The 26035-nt window shown below is 40.8% G+C and overlaps 1 protein-coding gene across 2 annotated transcripts in view; it reads right to left on the bottom strand.

Annotated features, from left to right (window-relative positions):
* The window catches only part of TBC1D12 (TBC1 domain family member 12), a 100392-nt gene that overhangs the window by 13262 nt on the left and 61095 nt on the right, over positions 1-26035 (bottom strand). For both annotated transcript variants that reach the window (XM_084634848.1, XM_084634849.1), the window contains 4 exons: positions 11298-11413; positions 8450-8532; positions 1867-1984; positions 1348-1454 (listed from right to left, as the gene is read on the bottom strand). In XM_084634848.1, the coding sequence (XP_084490974.1) occupies positions 1348-1454; positions 1867-1984; positions 8450-8532; positions 11298-11413 (424 nt within the window). The remainder of the gene's footprint in view (positions 1-1347; positions 1455-1866; positions 1985-8449; positions 8533-11297; positions 11414-26035) is intronic.

Genomic DNA, 26035 nt, shown 5'->3' with positions numbered 1-26035 from the left:
TCAAGAATTACTATCACTTATTTTTAGAATGAAAAGCTAGTAAATTTACTTTGAAATTTCCATTAAAAATTGATATCATAAAGAACTTGTGAAGGTGCAACCAATCAGTGTTTGATTGTACACTGCTTTTTACCTCTGAAGACGTGTCTTGGCCTACCCAAACTGCTACTTTTACAGTGTTTGGGATTGGGAAATTTTTTTTTCTTTGCAATTAAAACACACACACACACACCCACCACAAAACTGTCAGGGAATTGAACCATCACTCCTCTTTCCTAAGCATTGGCACAGTATACCAGAGCTTTTCCTCTATGTCACGTCTTCAACAGAATTTAGAAGAGCTCTTCTACCTGTCTTTTAGCTATATAAAAAGAGTTTATTTGCTGTGTTTTATTTGCTATTCAACAGTCCATAGCATCAGAGCACTTTATTAAAAAAACCCCAAAACAACAACAAAAAACCACACATATACCAGGCAGAGTACTCATTAATAGTATATACAATATATAAGGAATAGAAAAGCACTTAGTTGGACATTATGCTCTTGCAAACACTCATTTTGATAGCCTGGGTTAAATGCCTGATGAACTGAAATAGTTTTGAAGCAGGTCAATATTTAAAACTTGTGCAATGCATAAAATTTTGTAAAAATTGTGTGAATGAAGTTAGCACCAAGTTTTAAACACAACTCAGCCTTTTTATTCTTTTTTAAATGAGCTGGAGGTCATTAGAGCATATTATAACCACACTCATTTAAGTACATATTATTCAAGCATTCCCCCTGCCCACACAAAAATCACAAATACCTAAATTCAGTCCTCAACTTAGATTTTTAATTACTCTCATCCACAAGTGAAAAAAACGTTCCTTTATGTATCTTTGGGGGAAAATGTGTCTTTATATGCAAAAGGTGTGCCCCAGAATAAAAAGTTGTGCAATTTTTGTGTATTAGTTACATAGCAATGAAAAGAGGTGTTTAGAATGGAAACAAAAAGTCCTCATAGCTCACAAAGGACTCTGCTTATAAGGATGTGAAATATTATTTCTATAATAAATACATCCTAAAGGTGTCAGTGGTTTTCTTCAAACCTGACTTTTTTCTTCATTTTAAAAACTGTATTAAACTCACTATATTCTGACCTTTTTAAAAGAAAAAGCTTCATATAAGCTGACAACCATTCAGTGGCAAAGTGCAAGATTTCGGATTACCTGATCTGTAAAAGGGATCATCCCCCCATATCAGAGACAGCAAACAAAGGAAAGAAAGGAGGGGTGGGGAAGATAGGTACACATTTGGATAAACAAAGTAAAGAATTGTGCATAAAAGTATGTATACATGACACGCACCATGAGTAATATTTAATTCATTTCCTATAGCTAGACTCCAGACCTTCCCACGAACACTTGGGGGTAACCCCTGCCACCACAATTCTCGAACTCTTCGGGTAGTACGCCTAGGGGAAAAACAAAACAAAAAACAAAACAAAAAAAAACAAAAAAAAACAGGAAATTTAGCAATTTCTGTTTCCTGATCTCACTGAGCAGTTTAGCAGTAACATAACATGCTACTACCCAAGTCAAAATTTGAAGCTCTCTGCTTATGTTCTTGGACTGAAAAGGGTTAAGACCGCAATGCCTAGCAGCCCACTGTAAGGAACATCTCATGTTGCTATAATAATTCTTCATCACATCTTAGGCACTAATGATGGGATATAAACTTTCTTTGGCTAGTAGGATCAGTCCAACATATGGTCAGGAGTATGGAGAAAAAAAAATGAAGTTGGTGGTTCCTCTGTGTTCTAAGAGTAGAAAAAAACCAAACCACATTTGTATTAGACTTACACTAGAAAAAACATATTTACTCACATGCCTTCCCAGTTAGGTAATATTTCATTGATCCAAATCACCATAGCACTAGCAATATTTTCCTCTTGCTTGAATCGTTCTTTCATTATTCTTTTCCTTTTATGTGCTTCTTTAATTTCTAATGTTAAAATAGACAACGTTTTAATACATGATACTATAGGAGCACTGAGTTAGATAATTAAATATTCTGATGGTCTCCGGAAAAAGGTCAAAGCTAAGAGTTAGACATATGAAAAATACATTTGCATATGAACTGCTTCAGAGACTGAAAGCAGGGATTATCAAATTAGTTTTTTAAATAAACTCATTTCCCTAGAAGACAAGTCATGTACAAATACATAGGTCTTCTTACATGCCTCATTGTTAGCTTAAAATGTAGTCCTGCTTTGAAAAGTGACTATAAAAATAGCAATGCAGTGTTCCACGTTTACTGTAGCTAAAGGATTTCCATGTCAAATGTACTCAGTTTATCATAAAAGTGTTTTTCTCCAAACCCAACCATGCAAATCAATCAATCTTGGGGCCTGAGATTCAAGCTGGCTTCTATCCTTTCATAGATCACCCCCCAAAAAGGGTCAAATTGGGAAGCAGGGTGAGGGTTTAGATGCTCTTGTGACACAAAGCAATCCAGTCTTTCCACCATCTAATGCCATGCTTCTTCCTCCATTATAGTCTGTTTCCATGACAGCAGCATCTTTCTCAATGGTTTTCTTATATGTCGTCTATTGGTTTCCTCTTTTCCGACTTCTCCCAGGTAGTATACAATCCAGGGCTTGTCTAGGAATACAGTTTTTTGATATCTGTACAACCGGTCTAAAACAACTACAATCTTCTTTCTCAAATAATTGTCTTTACAGTCTGCTGGCCAGTCCTTTGTGCCATATATCAGTTGTTGGTTACTTAATCCCACCAGCAGACACTAAGTATTCTTCACAAGCATCTCTGATGGAATGGATTAAGTTTCCTGTTGTAGGATTCTGGCATTTGCCAAGTTTCAGAAGCAGATAATGCGAGTGTCACAATGGCACCACAAAACTTGATCTTTGTTCTTGTGTGAATCTTGTTGCTTTTCTGGACAGCTGCTAACATTGAAAAAGGCTCCACTTGCCTTCCACTTCTTTATGGAGTTGGCCATCGGCACTAACTGTGCTTCCAAGATACACAAACTCATTAGCCATGCTGTATACTTCATCATCACTTCTGTACCATCACTGCTAACCTTCTTCAATGATCATGACTTTCATTTACTTCTGGATAATTCTTAATTCTACTTTGGTGGCCTCACACTTGTCATTGGTACTGGTCTTTTTCATAGCATCATCATCATCATCATGTGTCCAATAGAACACGTCATCTGCAAAGGAGATCCTTAAGTTTTCCTCTACTCCATATAATGGTTTCTTCCTTTTATGATGCTTTTCATGTCACATAATCTATCACAATGCAGAAGAGGAAAAGTGATAAAATGCATCCCTGTTGTGCTCCAGTGACTATATCAAATCAGATAGTCTCTCCATTTTGTCCTTACACAGCATTTTGAACCTTCATACAGCATCCTGGCCCATGTCATGATCTTTCTAAGAAGCCCATATTGTCGCAAGACCTTCCATAGCAACTCTATAAATGCAGTCCAAAGTTTTGGTGAAATCTATAAAGTTCAAGATTAATCTTCTCCTGTAAGCAAGGCCTTTCTCAATCAATCAATCTCAGGGTGAAGATGTAGTCTGTACACAATCTTTCTGGTCTAAAGCCTACTTGCTCCAGATGCAGTTTTTCATCTATGACCAGTTCCCCCACCCCCCAATAGTGCACTACAGAACACTTTTCCAGTATAACAGCTGTGTTAATCTGTATTCGCAAAAAAAAAAAAGGAGTACTTGTGGCACCTTCAATTGGTTAGTCTCTAAGGTGCCACAAGTACTCCTTTTCTTTTTCCAGTATAGAAAGTAGCATTATTCCTTGCCAGATGTTGCTTATCAGTGGTTTTCCTTTTTTGGAATTTGTAGATCACACCTTTCTTCCCTCTTCTGGGCAGAATTCTCTCCCTTAAACTGTATCACAAAGGGTATATTTTTCCCATGAACTACCACCTCCTCCACAGCTTTACACATTTTAGCCGTGATCTTATCTTGACCTGGCACTTTGCCATTTTTAGCTGCTTCTTGTTTCTGCTTCTGAAATTTCTAGCAGTGAGATTTAATTCTTCACATCCATTGGAATTGTTGGCCCTGGCTAGTTGAGTACTTCATTAAAATATTATCACCATTGTTCCTTTTGTTCTACTTTCATTAAAAATCTTCCATCTTTTGCTTTTATGATACCTCCACATGCTGCTTTGACTTTTTTCTTTTCTGTCAAGCCATTCTCTCTTATCTTTCCAACAACTTCTTTATCTTTCTCCACATACCCCTGTTGCAGCATGCATTGTTGTTCCTGCTGTCATATCGCTGGTGCTTGCCTCTTTTAAAAGGGGAACAGACAAAATTCTGGAGCAAACGATGGCAGCTTAGAGGATGTGGTAGTAAAACATTCCACCATGTACCAGCCTAGTCCAAAAGTTCCGGAGGAAAAAATATTCCCACAACTACATGTGCATCCCACTATCTTTAGTTTTGTAAATAACCATAGGTTTCATTATTCTCCACTGGAACCTGAAAAACAGCTCTGTTAAGATTATTTTGACTCTGCTGAGCTAATGAGAGGAAGAGCACAGTAATAGCTCATTTTTGTCACTGAAGTCAGCAGATGTGCCTCAATATGCACAAGGAGCATATCTGTCCAGTAAGAAGGTACTATTTTTAGTCACTTTTCGAAGCAGACACTCCCTTCCAGCATGTGTATTGTGTGTGATTCCATATAAACAATCAAATGGCTGCTCTTTAACACGTTAACATTTTGCTTTCATTTTGATAATGGAAGAGGTGCCTTGGTACAAGTTAGCATATAAAAAAAAAGTATTTTTCTTTTGCTTTGGGTTTGTTTGTTTTAAGGTCATGGGAGATGGTCTTTCTTTACAGGATATGATTACGAAGCAGAGATAGAAACATTGCTACTGCCTGTTCAGCCATCATGCGCTTTGCCAATCAGCAGATCACAATCCCAAGAGAACTCTTTGTCCAACTGTATTCAGAAAGCAACTGACGGTTAGTCCAGTGGCGGCATAAATACTCCTGAAAGAATAGTGCCCAACATCTACTGCTGGTTTTCAAAATTTAAAAAACTTTAGAGGTATGGGATTTCTCCTCAAGCCATATGAGCGGCAATCTATTTTTAGATTACTGCACAGTACTGCATAATTTGATAAAGTGTTTGCATTAAAATAACCTCAGACGGAAACTACTGAAGAACACACACACACACACAAGCAAAAGCTCTCTTCTTACAGCAAAGTCTTTGACAAGCCAAGAAATTATATGTTTTAGAAGATGTTAAGCTTATCAGAATTGTAATTAATCTTCGGAGAAATCCCACAGGACTTAACCTATAATCTTTGAGTAGATGACTTATTACCAAATTTCCAAGTTAATTAAATAAAGCCAGTAGTCTGGACCAACAGAAATCTGATTAGAATGAATACAAACTAGAAGCACTCCTTTAGCACGATTAACACTGCTATATACAAAACGTCTAGTAAAGCGAGTTCTATACCAGGTTCTGCCAATAGCATGTTTTTTACCTCTATTATAGCTGTATGTCCTGAGCATCTGAATTTACAGTAGTTCTTACACACTGGAGAATTCCATCAATCACAGTGTAACTACAGTAAATTATAGCTAGAGCATTAGCAACAATAGTGAAATTTAAAATCCAAACATCTGCATTCTAAACCCACTTTCAGTTATTCAGTTTTCTGAAACTTTCACCTATTGGGATTCAGTTTAACAGGCTTTATCTCTTCCAGGAAGAGGACTTTGGTTTTGCTTAAACTTTTTTTTTTTAAATTCAGTTATTCTTGATTGTACAAAGAGCAAAATTATTTTCCTATGATAAAAAGGATCCACTATCCTCCTCCCCTTGTTTTGTTTTTTAAAGAGGAAGGTCTAGCACTGAAATGGCTCATGGTAAAATACTGAAGTTTGGCCTTGCACTGAGATGTGTTGTGGCACTGAAGGAAATGGTATTCTGTTGAAAACTGATCTGGATTCAGCTGTGTTAAAGCCATTGATCATTTGGCATATTCAGTTGAAGTGTCACAGCTTGTTTTTAACTGCTTTTTATTGAAACTGAAGGTAAGCTATGCAGTACACCTTATCTAGTGTGCACTAGAACAATATGCATGAAATGTTGCATTTTGTAAAGTGTGCAGCAGGCCACGCACAGTTAATAAAAACAAGATCTGCAGGAGTCCTCATCTCATGCAGTGTACCTTTTGCAAGGGGTACAGTGAATGGGGCAGAGTTCTGCAGTCCCTTGCCTTAGTCACTCTGCATCTTTTAGATATGCAAGGTATGGAGACCTACCCTCTGTCTCCATACATCTTGTAGGGTAACACTTTGCAGGTCCAAATGAACATGGGGGGGAGGGAGGGGGCGCTCCTTAACATAGGATAGGACAGGGCATCCTAATAGTGTCTAGCTTTTCTTTTAAAAAAAGTTCTAGGAAATTAAAAGCTACATTAAAAAATTATATGGTTAAGCACTGATAAGTCAGAACTGCCAAAGTTCAGTATACACAAGTTTAACTCGACCCCTTGTGTACACATTGTGAACACTAATATTTGATTTTGTACAGCCTTTTAAAGTACATTTTGTTTGGTACGCAGGCTCTTGTGTTAGTCACTGTGCATTTTCTACACAAATTACTCTCATGGATTGACACATAATAGTACAAGATGCTACACTTGTATTTACGGCTGTAGGAAAAATATACAACCATATTTTACCACCTGAGAAATAGTAAGCTATCAAACTTAGGGCTTGATTCTGCAAACACTGCATTCACATTCTAGAAAAGAACTACTGGGCCAGGAAATTCCACATAAGACAAAGGGCCCCAATTCTTATTAGGGGTTTTCCGTGCTATTGCAATGGAAGTTATATGTAGTAATAATTTTGGTTTACTGTGACAGGCCCACTGACAGTAGGGGGCAAAGGGGTCAATTGCCCAGGGGGGCCGCAGGGCTCCTAGGCACGCCCGGGATGGTACCGGCGGCGGCAAAGGCTGCCAGGCGGACATGTGGAAGCCCTAGCCATGCCAGAAAAGCACAACCAGCGGCAGCTTGCTGGGCACCAGCCACGGGAGAAGCAGTACCACACGCACCCACACACTTCAGTAAATGCCATTGTCGCTTCACATATCTGTATCTTAAAAAAGTATCTAGCAATATTCAGGAAGGCACCTTTGGCTATGACTTTTTCAGCCAGTTCAGTATATCACGATCAATAAGACTGATCTCTGTCCAAAGATGCAATGCATGCACATGCATACAAATGACTTTTCCTCTCAAGATCAGCTAAAGTCCAATATTTTTCCTAGCAATGAAAATGTGTGTTTATGTTTTATTCAACTTCCTCTTCCATAGTATATGTACTGTATGTGATCCTTCATATCCCATAAAGAATTAATTTCATACCAGGTAGTTGAAGGTTGCTATCAAATCTCTCCTCATTCTTCTCTTCTGCAGACTAAATAACCCCAGTTCCCTCAGCCTCTCCTCACAAGTCATGTGCCCTAGCCCCCTAATCATTTTCGTTGCCCTCCAATTTCATTCCATAATGTATTTAATTTAAATATATAATTCAAAATAACAAATTCTACATCTTACATTTAGGCTCACAATTTGTTTAATACTGGTGCCATAACTGGAAAAAAAAGTTAACTATATCAAGCAACGCCACAACTTACATACAGTGGGTTCTAATGTGCTATCAATAGGATAAAAAGTAGTGTTGTAAACCTCAGCCATCACTTTCTAGTGGGCCCACTGACTGTTCTGCCCTGGGACCCGGAATGGCTGTCGGTGGGCTTCATTGTGACAATTCCCATACCTACCTATATGACTAATTTAAAGGCAGCTCAATGGCTTTTAGATACTATCTTGTGGTTTACATATTCAGAATAATAAAGTTTTGTTTGGAGGATCCACTGTTATCAAAAATAAAAGGGGGGTGCAAAGGTGAAGTCTTTGATAAGCACATGGACAAGCTGGGATTTGCATGCATGTGATCTTTGAAGTTCCTTGGCATCCTCAGGGGTGCATGTGCCCTTTTGAAGATCTGGCCCTAACAAATAGTAATTGTGATGGTGGCACTGGTAGCTGGGAAGATTTAAGTACCTAGAAAGTTTCCAACTGACCATACTGCACAAAAAGTTAAAACAAGTTTCCACTTAAGCGTTGGAGACTATATTCAATGTAAGAATTCACTTATTCACAACAGTGATGAAATTAAGGCTACAAGTTGAGACTGGTGGTCTGGTTTAAACTGTGAGTGTGCCTGTGAGTTCTGCAGCACATGAGTAGTATTAGCCCAGAAATGTAGTCTTTAATGTAAATACTGGCCTAGAAGCTAAAAATGTCCTTATTCTCTCATTTTTGAGATAGAAAACAGAACTGTATTACCATGGTTATAGTTAGCTAACATACCTCGTTTTTTTGCCTCTGCCACCATTTCATCATACTCTTGTCTGTGACGTAAAGCCTCCTCTATGGATTTGGCAGGAAGGTTTCTGAAAACAAGTCATTTCTGAATTCAATATATGGATGACATTCTGGACCATTTCAAGACAAACTGACTGGTTTCTCTCTCCTTTTTAAGGTGAATTTAGTGATTATATTAAGTGGAGGAATAATGGAAAATGAAGTCCAATATGGTGAAACATTTGTATATAAACAATCTATCAGACAAGTATTTTTGCATATATTGGCTCTTATCACTCTCCTCACTGTTAGTAAAGAGACTAAGTGACTTGCTCAAGATGAAACAGACTATGGCAGAGCCAGGAACAGAATCCAGGTCTCCCGAGTGCCAATCCAGTTCCATAATTATAAAATCATCCCTCCTCTCAACCCAGTTGCTGAAGAACAACCTCCAAGGTAGAGAAGCTCTATGTCATTCAATCACTGCTCTCTGCTAAAATTGGTAATAAGTTTGCCAAACACTACCACTTGCAATGGCATTTTGCATGTGATGTACACAAAAATATACACTAAGAACAAGATCATCACTATAATGCAATAATCCGGAACTTCCATTAAGACATAATGTTGTCTATTACTGTAAAACTTGGTACTTCACTATCAATTGCAGGCCTACATAAGTCAACATATTTTAGGTCTTGCCAATAAGCTATTTTTATCATCACATGTACAAGTAATACTGGTTAAAGCACAGGGTGAGAAAGACGCATTCTGGAAGGCTACGAAAACATCTGCTAGAATGGCCTTCATGAAGCTGCAGAACTAATTTCACTGAGGCATGCTTGAAAGTCAGGGATTCTTTTACTAGAAAACACACACTTCTGGCTCATCTAGAACAAAGTTATTTTAACTTAGTGAAATTTCACGTTCTCATGGAACCTTTAAGGTCATACAAAAAGCTTTGTATGATGTTAAAGACTCATTCTACACTTCCTGTTTCATGGTTCCGTTTCATTAAGATGGATGAACCCTGAGGATTTTTGTTCCCAGATTCAGAGAAAATACTAGAAATTTCAGTCCCACACCACTGATTGAGCTTGCATACCTCTGGGAAAACTAAAATATTCTAATAAATGGTAAAAATTTCCCAAAGAGATTTAATATGAAACTGCATAAATGCATGCTAGAATTTTTTCCATTGATAATGAAAGTTAAATCAGCCAAGTGATGGATTAACTGAGTCTTAATGATTTGAAACTCATAAGAAAATTCCTGTAACTCAAAGAATTCAGCACCCACACACACACAAATCAGACAACTATATATTGCTCCCTTAACTGTTAATTTCTCAAATGTCTACTTCTCATTTGATTCAGTATTTCAAAGTTAGTGCTGGCTCAGTGGCTTGTATACTGTGGCGTCACATGGTAACAGCACAGTAGTTTAGAAAACCTCTGGTTTCCTAGTCTTTTGAAAACATTTTAGAAATGATCTCAGCCTCTACAGAGGGAGGCAGAGGGTTGATCATATTTAGCACACCCAAATGAATGAAAACAATATTATAGTCTGAAGACAGCCTTAAGATAAATGCTGAGCAAGAGTAAATGTACTGAGCAAGACGCTAGATATAAAGGTTAACATGGTATCTTGCATTCCTGCTTCAGGAAGGTGAAAGTCTCCTTTTGCTGAGCAAGAAGCAGCATGGGTTTGATTACCTCTTGATTCCTTTATTGTCAGTGATAATTAAAAACTCAGACTTCAAAGCTCTGAGAGGAGATGGGGTGGGGAATTCAGTAACAAAACTGCTAATAGCTCAACCTCGATTTCATTTTGGCTACCCTTTATTGACAGAATAAATATAACTTTTAATGTGACTTTTGAATAGGATTTGCTATAATGAATAGAAAGATGAAACTTATATATGTGCCAAAAATACAATCAACTCATGTATTTACAAATAAGCATTGATATGCAGGTATATATTAACAAGTAAAGATTTTTTACTGGGGGTAGAATGCACTTACATGAAACATCAGTATTGCTTTTATACACTGCATCACCAATTTTTATACTTCAGGCAACTGTATAAGACTTTAATATATTGTAACGGGTGAAGGAGGGCTATCTTATAGAAATTCTCTTAGTCTAGAAGGGTGGCGGAAAAGAAAATAAATTGCATGAGGTATTTTACCAGAAGCAAGTTCCCAAGCCACTTGCAGGCTAGAAAGTAGGTAGGAGCAAGTTCACCCTGCCAGAGTCAGAACCCAACATATTTAGTTGGTAAGCAATTACCCTGTATTTCCTGGCAACAGCATCTTTTTACCATATGCCGTAGTTACATTTTTTATCCCCAAAATTAGGCTCTCATGGTGACTGGTCTCAGACTATGCTCAGCAGACAAGCATCCATGCTGACACCCTCTTGGTGGTCTAGCAAATAAAATATTTTAGGAACCAAGCAGTGGAGAAATGGGGTTTTAGGAGCGGTCCTTAAGAGAATCTTTTATAAAGGAGTCTGCAGAATGAAGAGTTTTGAGAATCAATGTCACAGGCAACTACCTGACAGCACTACAGGATGAATATATAGGGAAAAATTCTTGCTCCATTGACTTCAATGGAGCAAAACTCTCATTGACCTTAATGAGGTCAGTATTTCACTCAATTATTTAGTTAAGGTCTCAGATTGAGTAATTTATAAAGAAATTGTTCCAGTTTGACCAGTATAATACCTTGAGAAAGAAAATTGTAAACAGGACATCTAAATTATTTAATTTTTGCTAGGTTGGTAGGCAGGAGGGCATGTATGTATACCACATTATTATCTACTTCATGGCAGAATTCACTACTATACTTACGATGGTCGATCTTCCAAAATAAGAGCAGTAGTTGAAAGTGGTTCAAATACAAAATTTTTACGTCTTGTTGCCTGGGGTGGAGGTTTACATGTTCTTCCTGTTCGTGCTTCATATTCCTAAGTAATGTTATTCAAAGAAAACATTAAAAACTCCAAATTTCAAACTTCCTTATAACTATGGGACATGTTTTCAAAATGAATCAATGAGGAACTAATACATTCCAGCTTTAAAATGATTTACAAAGGAGATACTGCTATTTCATGACTATTAGGAAGTGAAAACTAATGAGAAGGTTACATTTCAAAAATTAATATATCTGGTTACAATAGATCCATGATTACATTCTAAATATAAATCTGTATTCGTATGCAACTGAAATTATAAAAACAAGTGTAATGTGTTTTACAATGTTAATTGCAGTACAAATATTCTATTGGAGCAGTCATATGAAGAATTACAAAAAATACTAATTAAGATGAGCCTTCTAGTTCCCTTCATTTTTATTTTCCTTTTCCCCCCTTAATGGCTGCTGCTGTCGTTTGTATGATGTTGCTCTTATTTCTGATTTCCACCTTTTCCCAACATCCTTTTGAATACCAGTGAGAAGGATGTGCTCTTGTTGTTCAAATTTAACTATACAACACAGAGTAGTACCGTAATCAAGGTCTTATATCATTCCATCTGTTATGGATGTACATGTTTTAACTTGTATCCTTATGACTGAGAATGAAGTAAGTGACTTCCTAATTAGACAATGTATATTTAAGGGCAGGAGGGGAGACATTTAAGATACCCCAGTGCAACCTCAGATACTCACCCTTAATTGACTTCCAAGTTACCCCGTGACTCATTCTTACATACAGATTACAATTCAAGATTTTTCTATGTGACAGCATTCAGCTTAAACCCAAATGACATTTTCACCTTAAACATTCTCTTTATGCCAAAAAATAAATTCTGGCTTCTCCTCTCTAATTCAGTTTCTTTCACAAGCTGCAGTTTAACAAAAACAGAATATATAGGGGCGAGTGTTTGTTTCTAAAGAAGAGAATAGAAGTACATTGGAACCAACTGTTAAAATAGGCCTGTTCTCAAGATGAGCCAAGAATCTTGTCCAAACTCATATGAATAAGTTTAAAAAACTAAGTTTATTCCTGTACATATTTCAGCACTGTCCACTTTCAGAAGTAAAAAAGAAATGTTTTACATTGAATTTCCTGAAACAAAAAGAATCTGTATCCATTTCCTACAAAAAATATATCATAAATGTTTTATTTAGAAATAAATAGCAAAATAGAATCATAGAATCATAGAATATCAGGGTTGGAAGGGACCCCAGAAGGTCATCTAGTCCAACCCCCTGCTCGAAGCAGGACCAATTCCCAGTTAAATCATCCCAGCCAGGGCTTTGTCAAGCCTGACCTTAAAAACCTCTAAGGAAGGAGATTCTACCACCTCCCTAGGTAACGCATTCCAGTGTTTCACCACCCTCTTAGTGAAAAAGTTTTTCCTAATATCCAATCTAAACCTCCCCCACTGCAACTTGAGACCATTACTCCTCGTTCTGTCATCTGCTACCATTGAGAACAGTCTAGAGCCATCCTCTTTGGAACCCCCTTTCAGGTAGTTGAAAGCAGCTATCAAATCCCCCCTCATTCTTCTCTTCTGCAGGCTAAACAATCCCAGCTCCCTCAGCCTCTCCTCATAAGTCATGTGTTCCAGTCCCCTAATCATTTTTGTTGCCCTTCGCTGGACTCTCTCCAATTTATCCACATCCTTCTTGAAGTGTGGGGCCCAAAACTGGACACAGTACTCCAGATGAGGCCTCACCAATGTCGAATAGAGGGGAACGATCACGTCCCTCGATCTGCTGGCAGTGCCCCTACTTATACATCCCAAAATGCCATTGGCCTTCTTGGCAACAAGGGCACACTGCTGACTCATATCCTGCTTCTCGTCCACTGTCACCCCTAGGTCCTTTTCCGCAGAACTGCTGCCTAGCCATTCGGTCCCTAGTCTGTAGCTGTGCCTTGGGTTCTTCCGTCCTAAGTGCAGGACCCTGCACTTATCCTTATTGAACCTCATCAGATTTCTTTTGGCCCAATCCTCCAATTTGTCTAGGTCCTTCTGTATCCTATCCCTCCCCTCCAGCGTATCTACCACTCCTCCCAGTTTAGTATCATCCGCAAATTTGCTGAGAGTGCAATCCACATCATCCTCCAGATCATTTATGAAGATATTGAACAAAACCGGCCCCAGGACCGACCCTTGGGGCACTCCACTTGATACCGGCTGCCAACTAGACATGGAGCCATTGATCACTACCCGTTGAGCCCGACAATCTAGCCAGCTTTCTACCCACCTTATAGTGCATTCATCCAGCCCATACTTCCTTAACTTGCTGACAAGAATACTGTGGGAGACCGTGTCAAAAGCTTTGCTGAAGTCTAGAAACAATACATCCACTGCTTTCCCTTCATCCACAGAACCAGTAATCTCATCATAAAAGGCGATTAGATTAGTCAGGCATGACCTTCCCTTGGTGAATCCATGCTGGCTGTTCCTGATCACTTTCCTCTCATGTAAGTGCTTCAGGATTGATTCTTTGAGGACCTGCTCCATGATTTTTCCAGGGACTGAGGTGAGGCTGACTGGCCTGTAGTTCCCAGGATCCTCCTTCTTCCCTTTTTTAAAGATGGTAAGTGATAAGCTGCTGATTAGGCAGCTGTATCTGCCTGAACAAGTACAGCAGTCTGTTCCAAAAATTGTTTCCACCTGAATTTCACACACTACACGGAAGAGCTTTCTTTACACCTTTTCACTACTAAGTATTTATATCTGGGAATAAAGGTGGTTATTGACTTGGCCTATATATTCCATTCATACAGGACATTTATTCTAAAAGGTTATGAAAAGTGAAAACAACTTTTAAAGTTATCTGTATAACAACTTAAGTCTTACAAAAAAGTTACTATGCAACCTCAAGGAGCTACCTGAAACCTTTGGATAATGTACAAGATGGAACAAAAATATTGTTCACCATGGAGTCACGTAACTCCCACTTGTGGTCGACAGTAAAGTGTCTGCTAAGGAAGTTCACTGGTATGTTCTGGTTCCCTGAAAGACAAACTGTCAACACAGTGGCTTGATTGGTCACGCATCAATTCCATAGTCTGACTGCTTCTCCGCACAGGGGGGTGGTAAAAGATAGCCATCATTTGTCTGACATTATGAAGGTAAGATGGTCTTCAATGAATAGGAGAAAGGTCTTGCAAGCCTTTAGGACTGCCCACAATTCCTAACTATTGATGCACATAGTGGACTCTCAAAATACCTAAGTGCGCTGTGCTGTATGGCTCTTGTCCATGTGAGCTCCCCAACCTAAAAGAGACACATCTGTAATAATTTTTTCCAGTGAGGGGGAAAGAAAAGGAACATCCAAGCATACCTGGTGTGGATTCTTCCAGTGAGGGGGAAAGAAAAGGAACATCCAAGCATACCTGGTGTGGATTCTTCCATCATAGAAAAGATTACATAACTATGGCAGGAACAATTACTATGGCATTCTTACAGTATTGATTTCAAGAGTACACTGTTTGAAGCCACACTTGCAGGCAATGAAGATGGAGTCTGGCAAACGGCATTACATAACTGCATAAAACTATATGATGCAGCAGAGAAAAAACTCTGGTGCTTGAAGATGGTCTATGGAGGTCATTCATTGCCTGGAACCTGTCCACAGACCTCTGGACCTCCCTGGGAAAACCCAAAACATGAAGCCATGATTCAGAGTGTATTACAATGACAATAGCCACTGCTCTCAAAGATGTATCCACTGCTGATTGAAGAGTGGTCCTGCCAACCATCTTGTCTTTTTCCTATGAGAGCCTGAAATTGAGCTCTGTCCTGATGGGGAAGCATGTCTATGAAGTCTGAAAATTGGGAATAGTTTAGGTAATCATACTTAGCCATCAGTGCTTGGTAGTTGGCTATCCTGAACTGAAGACTGGTATTAAAAAAAAAAAAAAAAAAAAAAAAAAACACCAACTCCTTCCTAATAGAGTTGCTTGCCTTCTTTGTCAACTGGAGTAGATCTAATGTGTTGCTATCTTGATCTCTCTGTGGCAGCCTAACCACCTAAAAATTAAGAGAAGGATGAGAAAAGAAAAATTCTACCCTTTGGCTGGGACAAAACATTATTCTGCCCTTTTATGGATGGGAGACAGTGCCAGTGGCTGAGGTATGCTAGACTGTTCTTGTTGGCTCCATGGTGACTTCATTAATAGGAAGTGCTCTTCTTCTGGAAGACTGAAGGAGGTCGGATCGCTTACATTGAGGATCCTGAACTTCCTCAAGAGAAATCTGTAACTCCCCTGCAATTTGACATAACAGATCCTGGAACTTCTTATTGTCACTGGGGGATATGGAGACATTAGAGTCACTGCTTCGTCTAGAGAAGAGGACAATCTTGTCAATATCAGAGGAACTGCTGGATCTGGCACATAATCATCTTCAATGGGTTCAGGAGGAAGCTCTAGTTGACCTCTCGTTCGGGAGGGGAGGTTGTTTAGACTCCCTAGAAGGCTGAACCAAGCTGATGGGATGGTACAGGTCCGAAGGTCCCCAGTCTGGCCAATAAGATGGGTCAAACGCAAGTTGCAGTGTCCCCATAGCATGGGGTAACAAACACTGCAAGATGGATGTTGAGGTACAAGTTGGTCCCAAACTGGTTCCGGTCCCTTATCCAGAAAGGTACGCTTCAGAGAACGAAACATCAGTTCATCAGATGATTATGGATCTCCTAAGGAAGAAAAAGCAGATGATAGTACCAACAGTCCTGCTAGAGAAAAATCAGAAGCAGAGAATGGAATGGGACTCCTCCCATCAGTTGCAATCTCCCGGTGAAAGGAAAAGGAGTACTTGTGGCACCTTAGAGACTAACCAATTTATTTGAGCATGAGCTTAATCTCCCGGTGGAATCAGGACCTCCTTCATGAGAGAAGGACCTGATTGAGGAGACTGAGAATTTGTAAAAGCAAAAATGTCCTCAGGTGGATAAGATTCAGCTCTCCCCACAGCATAAGGGATCCTGTCTGCTCAAACTGATGGAGCCACAGTAATTACAGTCTGTGCCAAAGTTGTGCAAGATGAAGTTGGTACAGTCAGTAGCTGAGACTCAGTGGTTGCTTCTAACTGGTCAGTCTAACAGTCAGATCCCAGAGTTTGGTTGGATGGTACCAGAGGCACTGTTGACGACAGATCGCAATCCAGTACCAACGAAGCCCTGGATTTGTAGTCTCTCTTGTCACGTCCCTGAGATGTTCTAAGTTCTCTTGGACTGAGCTTGAAGACTTTCAGTCTAGGCAGGGTTGTAGCCGACTTCTTCTATGTGGATTTGGAAGAGAATTTATTCTCATGTTTATGAGAATGCTCCCAGCCTTCCCAACAAGACACCAGTGAGGGATCTGTAGTCAGACCTCATGGTAGGAGGGGTACTCCTTGATGAGTCAAGCCTCGTATTGGAGGGGATCCCATCAGGTGCTCAAGGAGAAGTTTTTACCTTTCATGGGTACAACTGGGGAACAAGCAGCACATACTGCACCTTGCCACAACGCAGGCTTCCCCAAGGCAGTGCAGGAAGCATTGATGGTCAGTGCTGACTGAGAAGTAGTGCAGGCAAGAAGCTCAAAATCTTGAAGCCTGAAGTCCTGAGCATATCTAGTACCTACAGTGGGGTAGTGGACTATAAAAAGCAAAACTAGAATTTTAGAGTTTTATCTGGTAAAAACTTTTCACACATACGTATTTACAAACAAACATATAAAGATGACAAAGTTCTTGGAGCTGGAGGTTCCAACCTGAGCCATATAGTGGTGAGAAGGAACAAGGGGGTCCGTCTGCTCCACCCTTTATTTTCTCAGTTGGAGGCTCAAGGAGAGCAAGGGGTGCAGACCAACAGACACAGGTTTCAAAATTCTCCAACTATGGGCACATGGATCACATGCGTACCCACATGGAATGCACATAGGGACCAGTACTTGTAGATGAAATATAATAGGCTTGATTCTTCAATTCCTTCATCTAGAACTCCAGCTACCTTAAAGAATGCCCTACGCACACTTCACAGAATGATATTTTATAATAGCCCAGTTAGATGGGTTTTAAAAAAATAAACTAGTTTGAGATAAAGTTCTATGTTCACAGTCTCGGCTACAAATTCCTGGATACAGATCCCCGTTATTACATTGTCTTTAAACTTATAGAAATAATAGATTAAGTTGTCAACTGCCAGAAGTCTGGACTTTTAAAAATGTATAAAACTAACCCAAAATGTCAATGGAGCAACAGTAATAGGTACTCTCCTCTGTTTGAAACAAATGGTCTGAGGTCTCGAAGACCCATATCCTAGAGAAAGGATTCAATTCTGTTTCTGAAGAAGGAAGCAAATAAATGGCTACGTGAAAAAAGAAGCCCAGTAGGACTCCAATAGCTTAGATACTGTAGCAGGCATATTGGTTGGCCAAATGGCCTTTTTCCAGTTCCTGAAGCATTCCAATTACTCACTTTCAGTTAGCAGTTCAAGAAGTTTTGAAGCACTTAGACGAGAGGAAAGTGATCAGGAACAGTCAACATGGATTCACCAAGGGAAAGTCATGCCTGACTAATCTAATTGCCTTCTATGACGAGATAACTGGCTCTGTGGATGAGGGGAAAGCACTGGACGTGTTATTCCTTGACTTTAGCAAAGCTTTTGACACGGTCTCCCACAGTATTCTTGTCAGCAAGTTAAAGAAGTATGGGCTGGATGGATGCACTACAAGGTGGGTAGAAAGTTGGCTAGATTGTCGGGCTCAACGGGTAGTGATCAATGGCTCCATGTCTAACTGGCAGCCGGTATCTAGCGGAGTGCCCCAAGGGTCGGTCCTGGGGCCAGTTTTGTTCAATATCTCCATTAATGATCTGGAGGATGGTGTGGATTGCACCCTCAGCAAGTTTGCAGAGGACACTAAACTGGGAGGAGTGGTAGATAAGCTGGAGGGGAGGGATAGGATACAGAGGGACCTAGACAAATTGGAGGATTGGGCCAAAAGAAATCTGATGAGGTTCAACAAGGACAAGTGCAGAGTCCTGCACTTAGGACGGAAGAATCCAATGCACCGCTACAGACTAGGGACCGAATGGCTAGGTAGCAGTTCTGCAGAGAAGGACCTAGGGGTGACAGTGGATGAGAAGTTGGATATGAGTCAACAGTGTGCCGTTGTTGCTATGAAGGCCACTGGCATTTTGGGATGTATAAGTAGGGGCACTGCCAGCAGATTGAGAGACATGATCGTTCCCCTCTATTCGACATTGGTGAGGCCTCATCTGGAGTTCTGTGTCCAGTTTTGGGCCCCACACTACAAGAAGGATGTGGATAAATTGGAGAGAGTCCAGCGAAGGGCAACAAAAATGATTAGGGGTCTGGAACACATGACCTATGAGGAGAGGCTGAGGGAACTGGGATTGTTTAGTCTACAGAAGAGAAGAATGAGGGGGGATTGGATAGTTGCTTTTAACTACCTGAAAGGTGGATCCAAAGAGGATGGAGCTAGACTATTCTCAGTGATAGCAGATGACAGGACAAGGAGTAATGGTCTCAAGTTGCAGTGGGGGAGATTTAGGTTGGATATTAGGAAAAACTTTTTCACTAGGAGGGTGGTGAAACACTGGAATGCGTTACCTAGGGAGGTGGTGGAATCCCCTTCCTTAGAAGTTTTTAAGGTCAGGCTTGACAAAGCCCTGGCTGGGATGATTTAGTTGGGGATTGGTCCTGCTCTGGGCAGGGGGTTGGACTAGATGACCTCCAGAGGTCCCTTCCAACTCTGATATTCTATGAAGTTTTTAAATGACACACTGGAATCCAGGGAATAACTATGTTTAATGGATTCACTCGAAGAGTATCCATAGTTGGTCTGAGTTGCATGATAAAAATAGTAGTTACTCAACAAAAAGAAAATAGATTAAATCATCCTGCATCTCGGACAACAATTAAGTTCTTAGCTTTGATTTGTGTGATTAAAAGACAGAGGTACCAATTAAATTACATGAAATGTTCTAGTTTTACGAAGACAATGTTTCCAAACTCTTAAGATACAGGAAAGATATGATTGGAAAAAAACACTGATAGTTTTCCTACTCCTAAAGTGGTCAACTAAAGCCAAAAAATATTAACAATAAGAGTACTAACAACAGTTATAGTTAAAAGTCCCAAGCACACAATTTTCTTGAATGTGTGTGCCCCCGCATTAGTCTGATAACTTTAAATTTAGGTCATACTTGTCGTGGGGCACCCCAGGCCTTGCTTATGTTCATTATCAAAGAAGCCACCACCTTCAGGCTTCAGAATGTAAGCCAAGAGCTTTTTTATTTATTTTATTTATTTATTTTTTTTTGGAGGGAGGGGATGACAACACGGGAGATGGGGGAAAAGGTATCTGAAATATCCTTGGTCAAGGAAGCTAGATTGCTTCTCTGAGAGGCATAAAGGTTGCACCATCTTGTGTCCTAGTTCAGAAGGCCTTAGCTAAAGCATTAGTGAAACAATCCGGTAGAAAGGACAGTGGTAAGGCCCCATCTGACCACAATAGTAGACATGAAGGTCTAGCAGGTTGAAAAAGAAAGGGAGCATCAGAACTGCTTGAATTCCTTTACATTTAGGGTCCTGATAGAAGTCATACACCAGCTTCACTGATAGTTCAGACCTGAGAAGAGATGAAGATTCCTGCATAAGAACCTTCATGTTTCTGGAAAAATAAAATATTTTATCCTGAGATCCAAGGATTTGCATTGAGCATGCATGAAACCTACTAGTTTATAACATTTCTAGAAACTGTGGATATCAGTGACCATTTTCTCCATTTACACTATGCACTACAATTGTCAGGACTTTAAGAGTTGATGTTCCTGTGCCTAAGCAACTAAACTGCTAGTAAACGTATTGCAAGCTTCAGGTCTGAACTGCAGGGCTTGATCTAGAATTATACAGGTCCAGGCAGAATCAACATCTTATATCCAACAATGGTACCAGTTTAAAAGTTTGTCTGCAAAATCCTTTATTATTCAAAACACCAACTGATACTTGGCAGGACAGTAAAAAGTAAGTAATAGTTACTTGCTCAATAGTGACTTCAAGATGGGTGGTCCACACTGATTTCACTGTTGGCGCAAATTATACGAACATGGGATTCTTTTGAAAAGCTGTGTCCACTGGGCCACAACTGCACCTTGCTCACCCTCTTGCTTCAGTTAGCAGGGGAGGGAGGTTAAAAAGAACATGGCAGCTACCACCTAAGCTCACTTCCCTCACTCAATACGAGGACTCCTACCAGCGGGGCCGGAGGGAGGGACAGACGTGGAATCCATGTGGACAACACATCTTTAAGAACTACAGTTACTTACCATACAGGAAGAACAAATAACTTAAAGTGACCATCCACACAGATTCCACTCTTGGTGATTAGCAAGCAGTCATCCTAATCCCAGGAGGAAGGGGAATTGAGGACGATTTGAAGAATGATTGCAGAATTACCCTACGGATGTTTGAAACCTGTGTAGGATCTAGAAGTCTATCACAGGGGGGCGAGGAGAGAAGAGAAGAGAATGCAAAAATATGGACTAATATGGCCACACCAGAGGGAAGTGCTGGTCCTGCATACAAGAAGGCCCACTGAAACCAAATGAGCCATTGTGAAACAAAGGACAAAAAAAACTTTGTTGATTGCTACTCCCTCCACCTTCCCCCCATCCCCCCGCCCAAAGAGGAGACAGGCGTGGACATTTGTACCATCAGTTTGAACTCTAGGGCAGGGGTTTCAACCTTTTTCTTTCTGAGGCCCACCTCAACATGCTATAAAGACTCCAGGGCTCAGCAAGGGAGGGGGGAAGACTCGGGGCTTCGGGCCGGGGTTGGGCCCTCGGGCATAAGCATACTTTGACTTCTATTTTGGGGAGGTAAGGGCCAGCAGGGCTTGGGCCAGCTCTGCATGGAAGGGGGCGTGTGTGTGTGCGAGTGTGTGAGTGTGAGAGAGAGAGAGAAGAATCTCAGGGTGGAGACAGGGAGTCACTAGGGGCTGTGTGCAGGCAGGGAGGTAGCTCAGGGTGCAGGTAGTGGGGTAGCTCGGGGCTGTGTGCGGGGAGGGGAGTAGCTCAGGTGCAGGGAGGGAGTAGTTAGGGACTGTGCATTAGAAGGGCTCGCCTGTGGCTCTTCTGGGCACAGAGCTGGGTCCCCCTGCCTAGGCAGCTCTTACCAGCTGCTTGAGCTGAGGAGCAGCCACAACCCAGGCACCAGCAGCAGGAAATGGAACGACGTGGCTGCCTGCTCCATGGCACCAGCTGGAGCAACAGCTGCCCACACTGCCTGATTCCAGCTTCCCGCCTCTGACCTGGCAAAAGGGCGGGGACTCGGGGGCAGAGAGAGGAGGAAGTGGTGTGAGGAGCTGCCCTCAGGACCGCTCTGCCACTGCAGGAATGGGGAGCAACCAGCACTTGGGCCTTCAGCCCTACAGCAGGGACGGCACCAAGTCTCAGGCGGCACTGAGACTCAGGCTCTGGGTTCCAGCCACAGGGTCCCACATCCCCCCGAAAGGGCTTGACGCCCCCCCCCCCCCGGGGTACACGGATCCCTGCTTGAGAGCCGCTGCTCTAGGGGAAGGGAATACAAATGTCTGACCAAAAGCAACTGTATAACTATGCTACTTGGAATTTGGAGAAGTCAATATTTCTAATCTTAAGTAAGGGAACCCCAAGCTGCTTAGCTTGGGTTAGCCTTAAAGGGCATATAGAGCTTGCACAAATTGATAGAACGGCAAACTCTGAGGGCTCTTAACAAAAGATAGATTTTTTTCTCCTGCTGTATATTATAGTCTTCATGAAAAGGCACTTCACTGGAACTCAGTTTCTGTTCCTATCGCCGCAGACTTCTTCTGCAACCAGCACACGCTATTTAATTTCTCCTTGCTTTCGGTTCCTCATCTACTTCCCCCCACAAAGTACTATTTCAGGGACAAATTTATTAATGCTTGAGGTGTTTAGATACAACAGTGATTTGTGCCTTAGAAAAGTCTTTATGTACAGTTTCTTTCCTCCAAGTTCAGACTGGGTTATAACTTATTTAACAGCAACTACATGGAGAACTGCAACAAACCAAATGCACCCAGAAATTTGAAGTGCAGCACAGTAGCTTGTCTAGTGGACAGCAAAATTTCCCTTGGTCAGATGTTGGTGGTCATGGGGGGCTGGACAACAAGCTTTAATGTTAACTTTTAATTAACATTCGTGCAAACTTTTGAGTAGGTAAAATACTATTACAGGTGATAGAATTTTTATTAAATACTTGATGTACTAGCCACTTTGAAGGACAAAAAGGAGTTTATTTTCTTTCCTCTACTGAATCTGGTGCAGAATCAAAAGCTCATTGTTTTAAAAAAAAATTACACTTATCTTTTAATAGCCATGCCTGCTGGACTTTGATGGGGCTGCCTGTACCAAGCCTGAATTAAGTGGGGAAGGTTGAGTGCAAAGCTAGCCATCTAGCCTCATAAAAAAAAAACCCTCACTGGTTACAGAAATTGAACGAAGCTACCATTCCGGTACAAATGCCTGCTGAGTAGAGAACACTGCCAACTCCTCACGATGCATGAAAGTTCCTAGTGAAAGCCAGTCTCTGGAAGCCAGAGCCCTAGAAAGTTTGATGCTGGCAGTAAGCAAACACTTTAAAAATGGAAGAGCAGTTTAGTGAAGTTTGAGGAAAAAGACCCCTCCTGGCCAGAAACATGGAACCATTGTCAAAATACTCCAAAAGGGTGATCTTATGAAAAACTAGAGGAGTTACACTACTTTCTCTGGTCAGGAAAAGCCTTCTGATGTGTGATGCTAAACAAGATGAAAGGAGCAGAGGAGGCAAAGCTTGGAGAAGAACAGACTGGATTCAGGTACAAGAGATTGTATAGATCAGATATTCACACTAAGGACCATTATAAAAGAACGTATAGAATAGCAACCTGTCCTCATTATCAATTTCATTAATTTTCAAAAGGCATTTTGACAACCTGCTCTGACATAGTATTGAGGAATATTCTTCAGCCCTAAAGCAGTCAACATCATCAGGGCCATGTACAGAGATATGAGGTGATTTGTAGAAGTGAACCACTGGACAACATAATGGTTCAACGCGGACACTGGCATAAAATAGAGCTGCATTTTATCTCCACTGTTTGACATTGGCACAGACTGCATAATGAAGTGCATTAACTACACAAATATTGGCATAGGATGGACAGATGGAAAATGCCTAGAAGACTTAGACTTTGAAGATGATATTGTGCTACTGAACAATACCCCTAGCCCCCAAAGTGACAACCTGGCCCCAAAAAAAAAAAAAAAAAGCATATGCCAAGCAGGGCTCAAAATTAGTTATGCTAAAACAAACATCTTTGAAACCCACACATCAAGCAGTAACGTCACCTTAGAAGGCCAAAAAAAAAAAAAAAAAAACCACACACCAATAAATTTGAGCCATTCACTGATCTGGGCAGCACCATATTGGCCAATTGAAAATGAAGGCAGTGACACCAAGAAAAGGAAAGACATCCAGAATATTTACTAATCAGAATATGGAAACCAAAGACGTATGGCCGGAATAAAAGTGAGAATTTTCAATTCAAACGTAATTTCAGTGTTACCATACAGCTGCGAGAGCTGGAGATCTACCAAATCATTAGGAAAAAAGGAAGCCTTAGAAAATAAGCGCCTACGAAAAATTCTGGGCATTGTTTAGAAAAACTTCATTACCAAAGAAGAGATTCAAGAAAATCACTAACCAGCAGCTCGTTTCCATCAGAATTTGAAGAAAGCACTGGACATATTTAGGGCATATATTCCAGATGCCAATACAGAGACTCCCATATAAAGCTATCAAGTGAACACCAACTGGTGTCAGGAAATGCAGGTGCCCAAAAGAAGCCTTAAGATCACCTTTAGCAGCGAGGGCAGCACAGTCAATCTCAACACATAGAGCAAATGGAAGCTGCAGCAGGTAACGGCTGAGGAATGAAAGATACGTTTCCGCCCTGTGCGCCAACAGTGGCAAGGGATGGATGTAAGAATGTTTACTAATATTTGGGGGAGAGAAAAAGGGCAATTATCTTCAGGGAGATTGTCAGAATTCTGACAAATCCATAATAAGAGAGGGGTGAAAATTCCAAACTATGTCATCTCCAAAAATTCCACATCACATGTCCACCTAAATAAAAGTGAAATATATGTTAAAATATAAGTAGGCAGGTGAACACCAGCAGACAGAGTCTGAACAAGATGCTATTTTCCCTTTTATTCCACAAGATAGAAGTTTACCTGACCCAGTGTTGCTGGCCCATTCACTCTTAGCAGCAGAAAGATAGGAGAGTAGCTGTAACAAAAGAAAGCCTCTGAAGTGATAGGGACCCTGCCAAAGTCCCATCCACCCCTCTTTCTCCATGAATAAGAAGAGGAAGTCTTAATACCACAGTTTAAGAGAAATTTTACAAAATAAACAAATGTTTGGTCTTCAGTGGTGCCAGAGAGTAGAACCTATAAATGTCTGCAAGTTCTTGGAAGAGTTATGAAATTGTGTTAGATCTCATTATCAGAATTTAAAGATTAATTCAACATTAAAATCCAAACTTAGATCCATAATATTGGAAATGGACAGTCATTATGCTGCTAAAACAGGTGTCTAATTCACCAATTTTCATTGAAAACAGTGACATGCATCTTGTTGCCATAAAGCAGGGGTGGCCAACCTGTGGCTCCGGAGCCACATTCAGCTCTTCAGAAGTTAATATGCGGCTCCTTGTACAGGCACCAACTCCGGGGCTGGACCTAGAGACACCAACTTTCCAATGTGCCAGGGGGTGCCCACTGCCTAACCCCTGGCTCTGCCACAGGCCCTGCCCCCACTCCACCCCTTCCCACCCCCATCCCCTCCCTTGAGCCTGCAGTGCCTTCGCTCCTCTCCCCTCTATCCAGAGCCTCCTGCATGCCACGGAACAGCTGACTGAGAGGTGCGGGGAGGGAGGGGGAGGTGCTGATCAGCGGGGCTGCCCGTGTGTGGGAGGTGCTGGGAGCGGGGTCGGGGAAGAGCTGATGGGGTGGCTGCTGATGTATTACTGTGGCTCTTTGGTACACTGGTAAATTATGGCTCCTTCTCACACTCAGGTTGGCCACCCCTGCCATAAAGTTTGTTCTAGCTTGAGTCCAAGAAAAGCTGTCAGTAGTTTTACCTATAATACTAAATTAATACAAAATAGTATTTTAGTGGCTAAATTATCTGAGTGACCATGGATTTTCAGAACTATGTGGTCTAGCACTCCCACAGTTATTACCTCAAAATTTAAACTTTTAGAAGATAGTATAGTGATTATAAAAAGATAAACCTTACCGTAAAAGTCTATGGTAATCCTATGATTAAACTTCAGGGGAAGGGTAGTTCCTAACTGTGTGGGAAAGCTAACTCTGAAGCCAGAGAGCGATTCCATCTGACAGACTGCATCTTTAGATGTAGCCATAAGGCTGGGTCAGAAGTGGTCATGAGCTTTACCCTAGGTAAAAGCTAGTAACTCCCAGATAAGATTATAGCAGATCAAGTCTCTTTCACCCCCTGTTGTAACTGACGCAATAGCACAGCTCTACACAATCCAAAAAGCTTACTATGTAACACACTG

This window comes from Lepidochelys olivacea, assembly GCF_965140295.1.
Source record: "Lepidochelys olivacea isolate rLepOli2 genome assembly, chromosome: 7".
Taxonomy (NCBI): Eukaryota; Metazoa; Chordata; order Testudines; family Cheloniidae; genus Lepidochelys; species Lepidochelys olivacea.
Note: the sequence above shows the minus strand (reverse complement) of the source record. Positions and strands in the feature narration are given on the sequence as shown.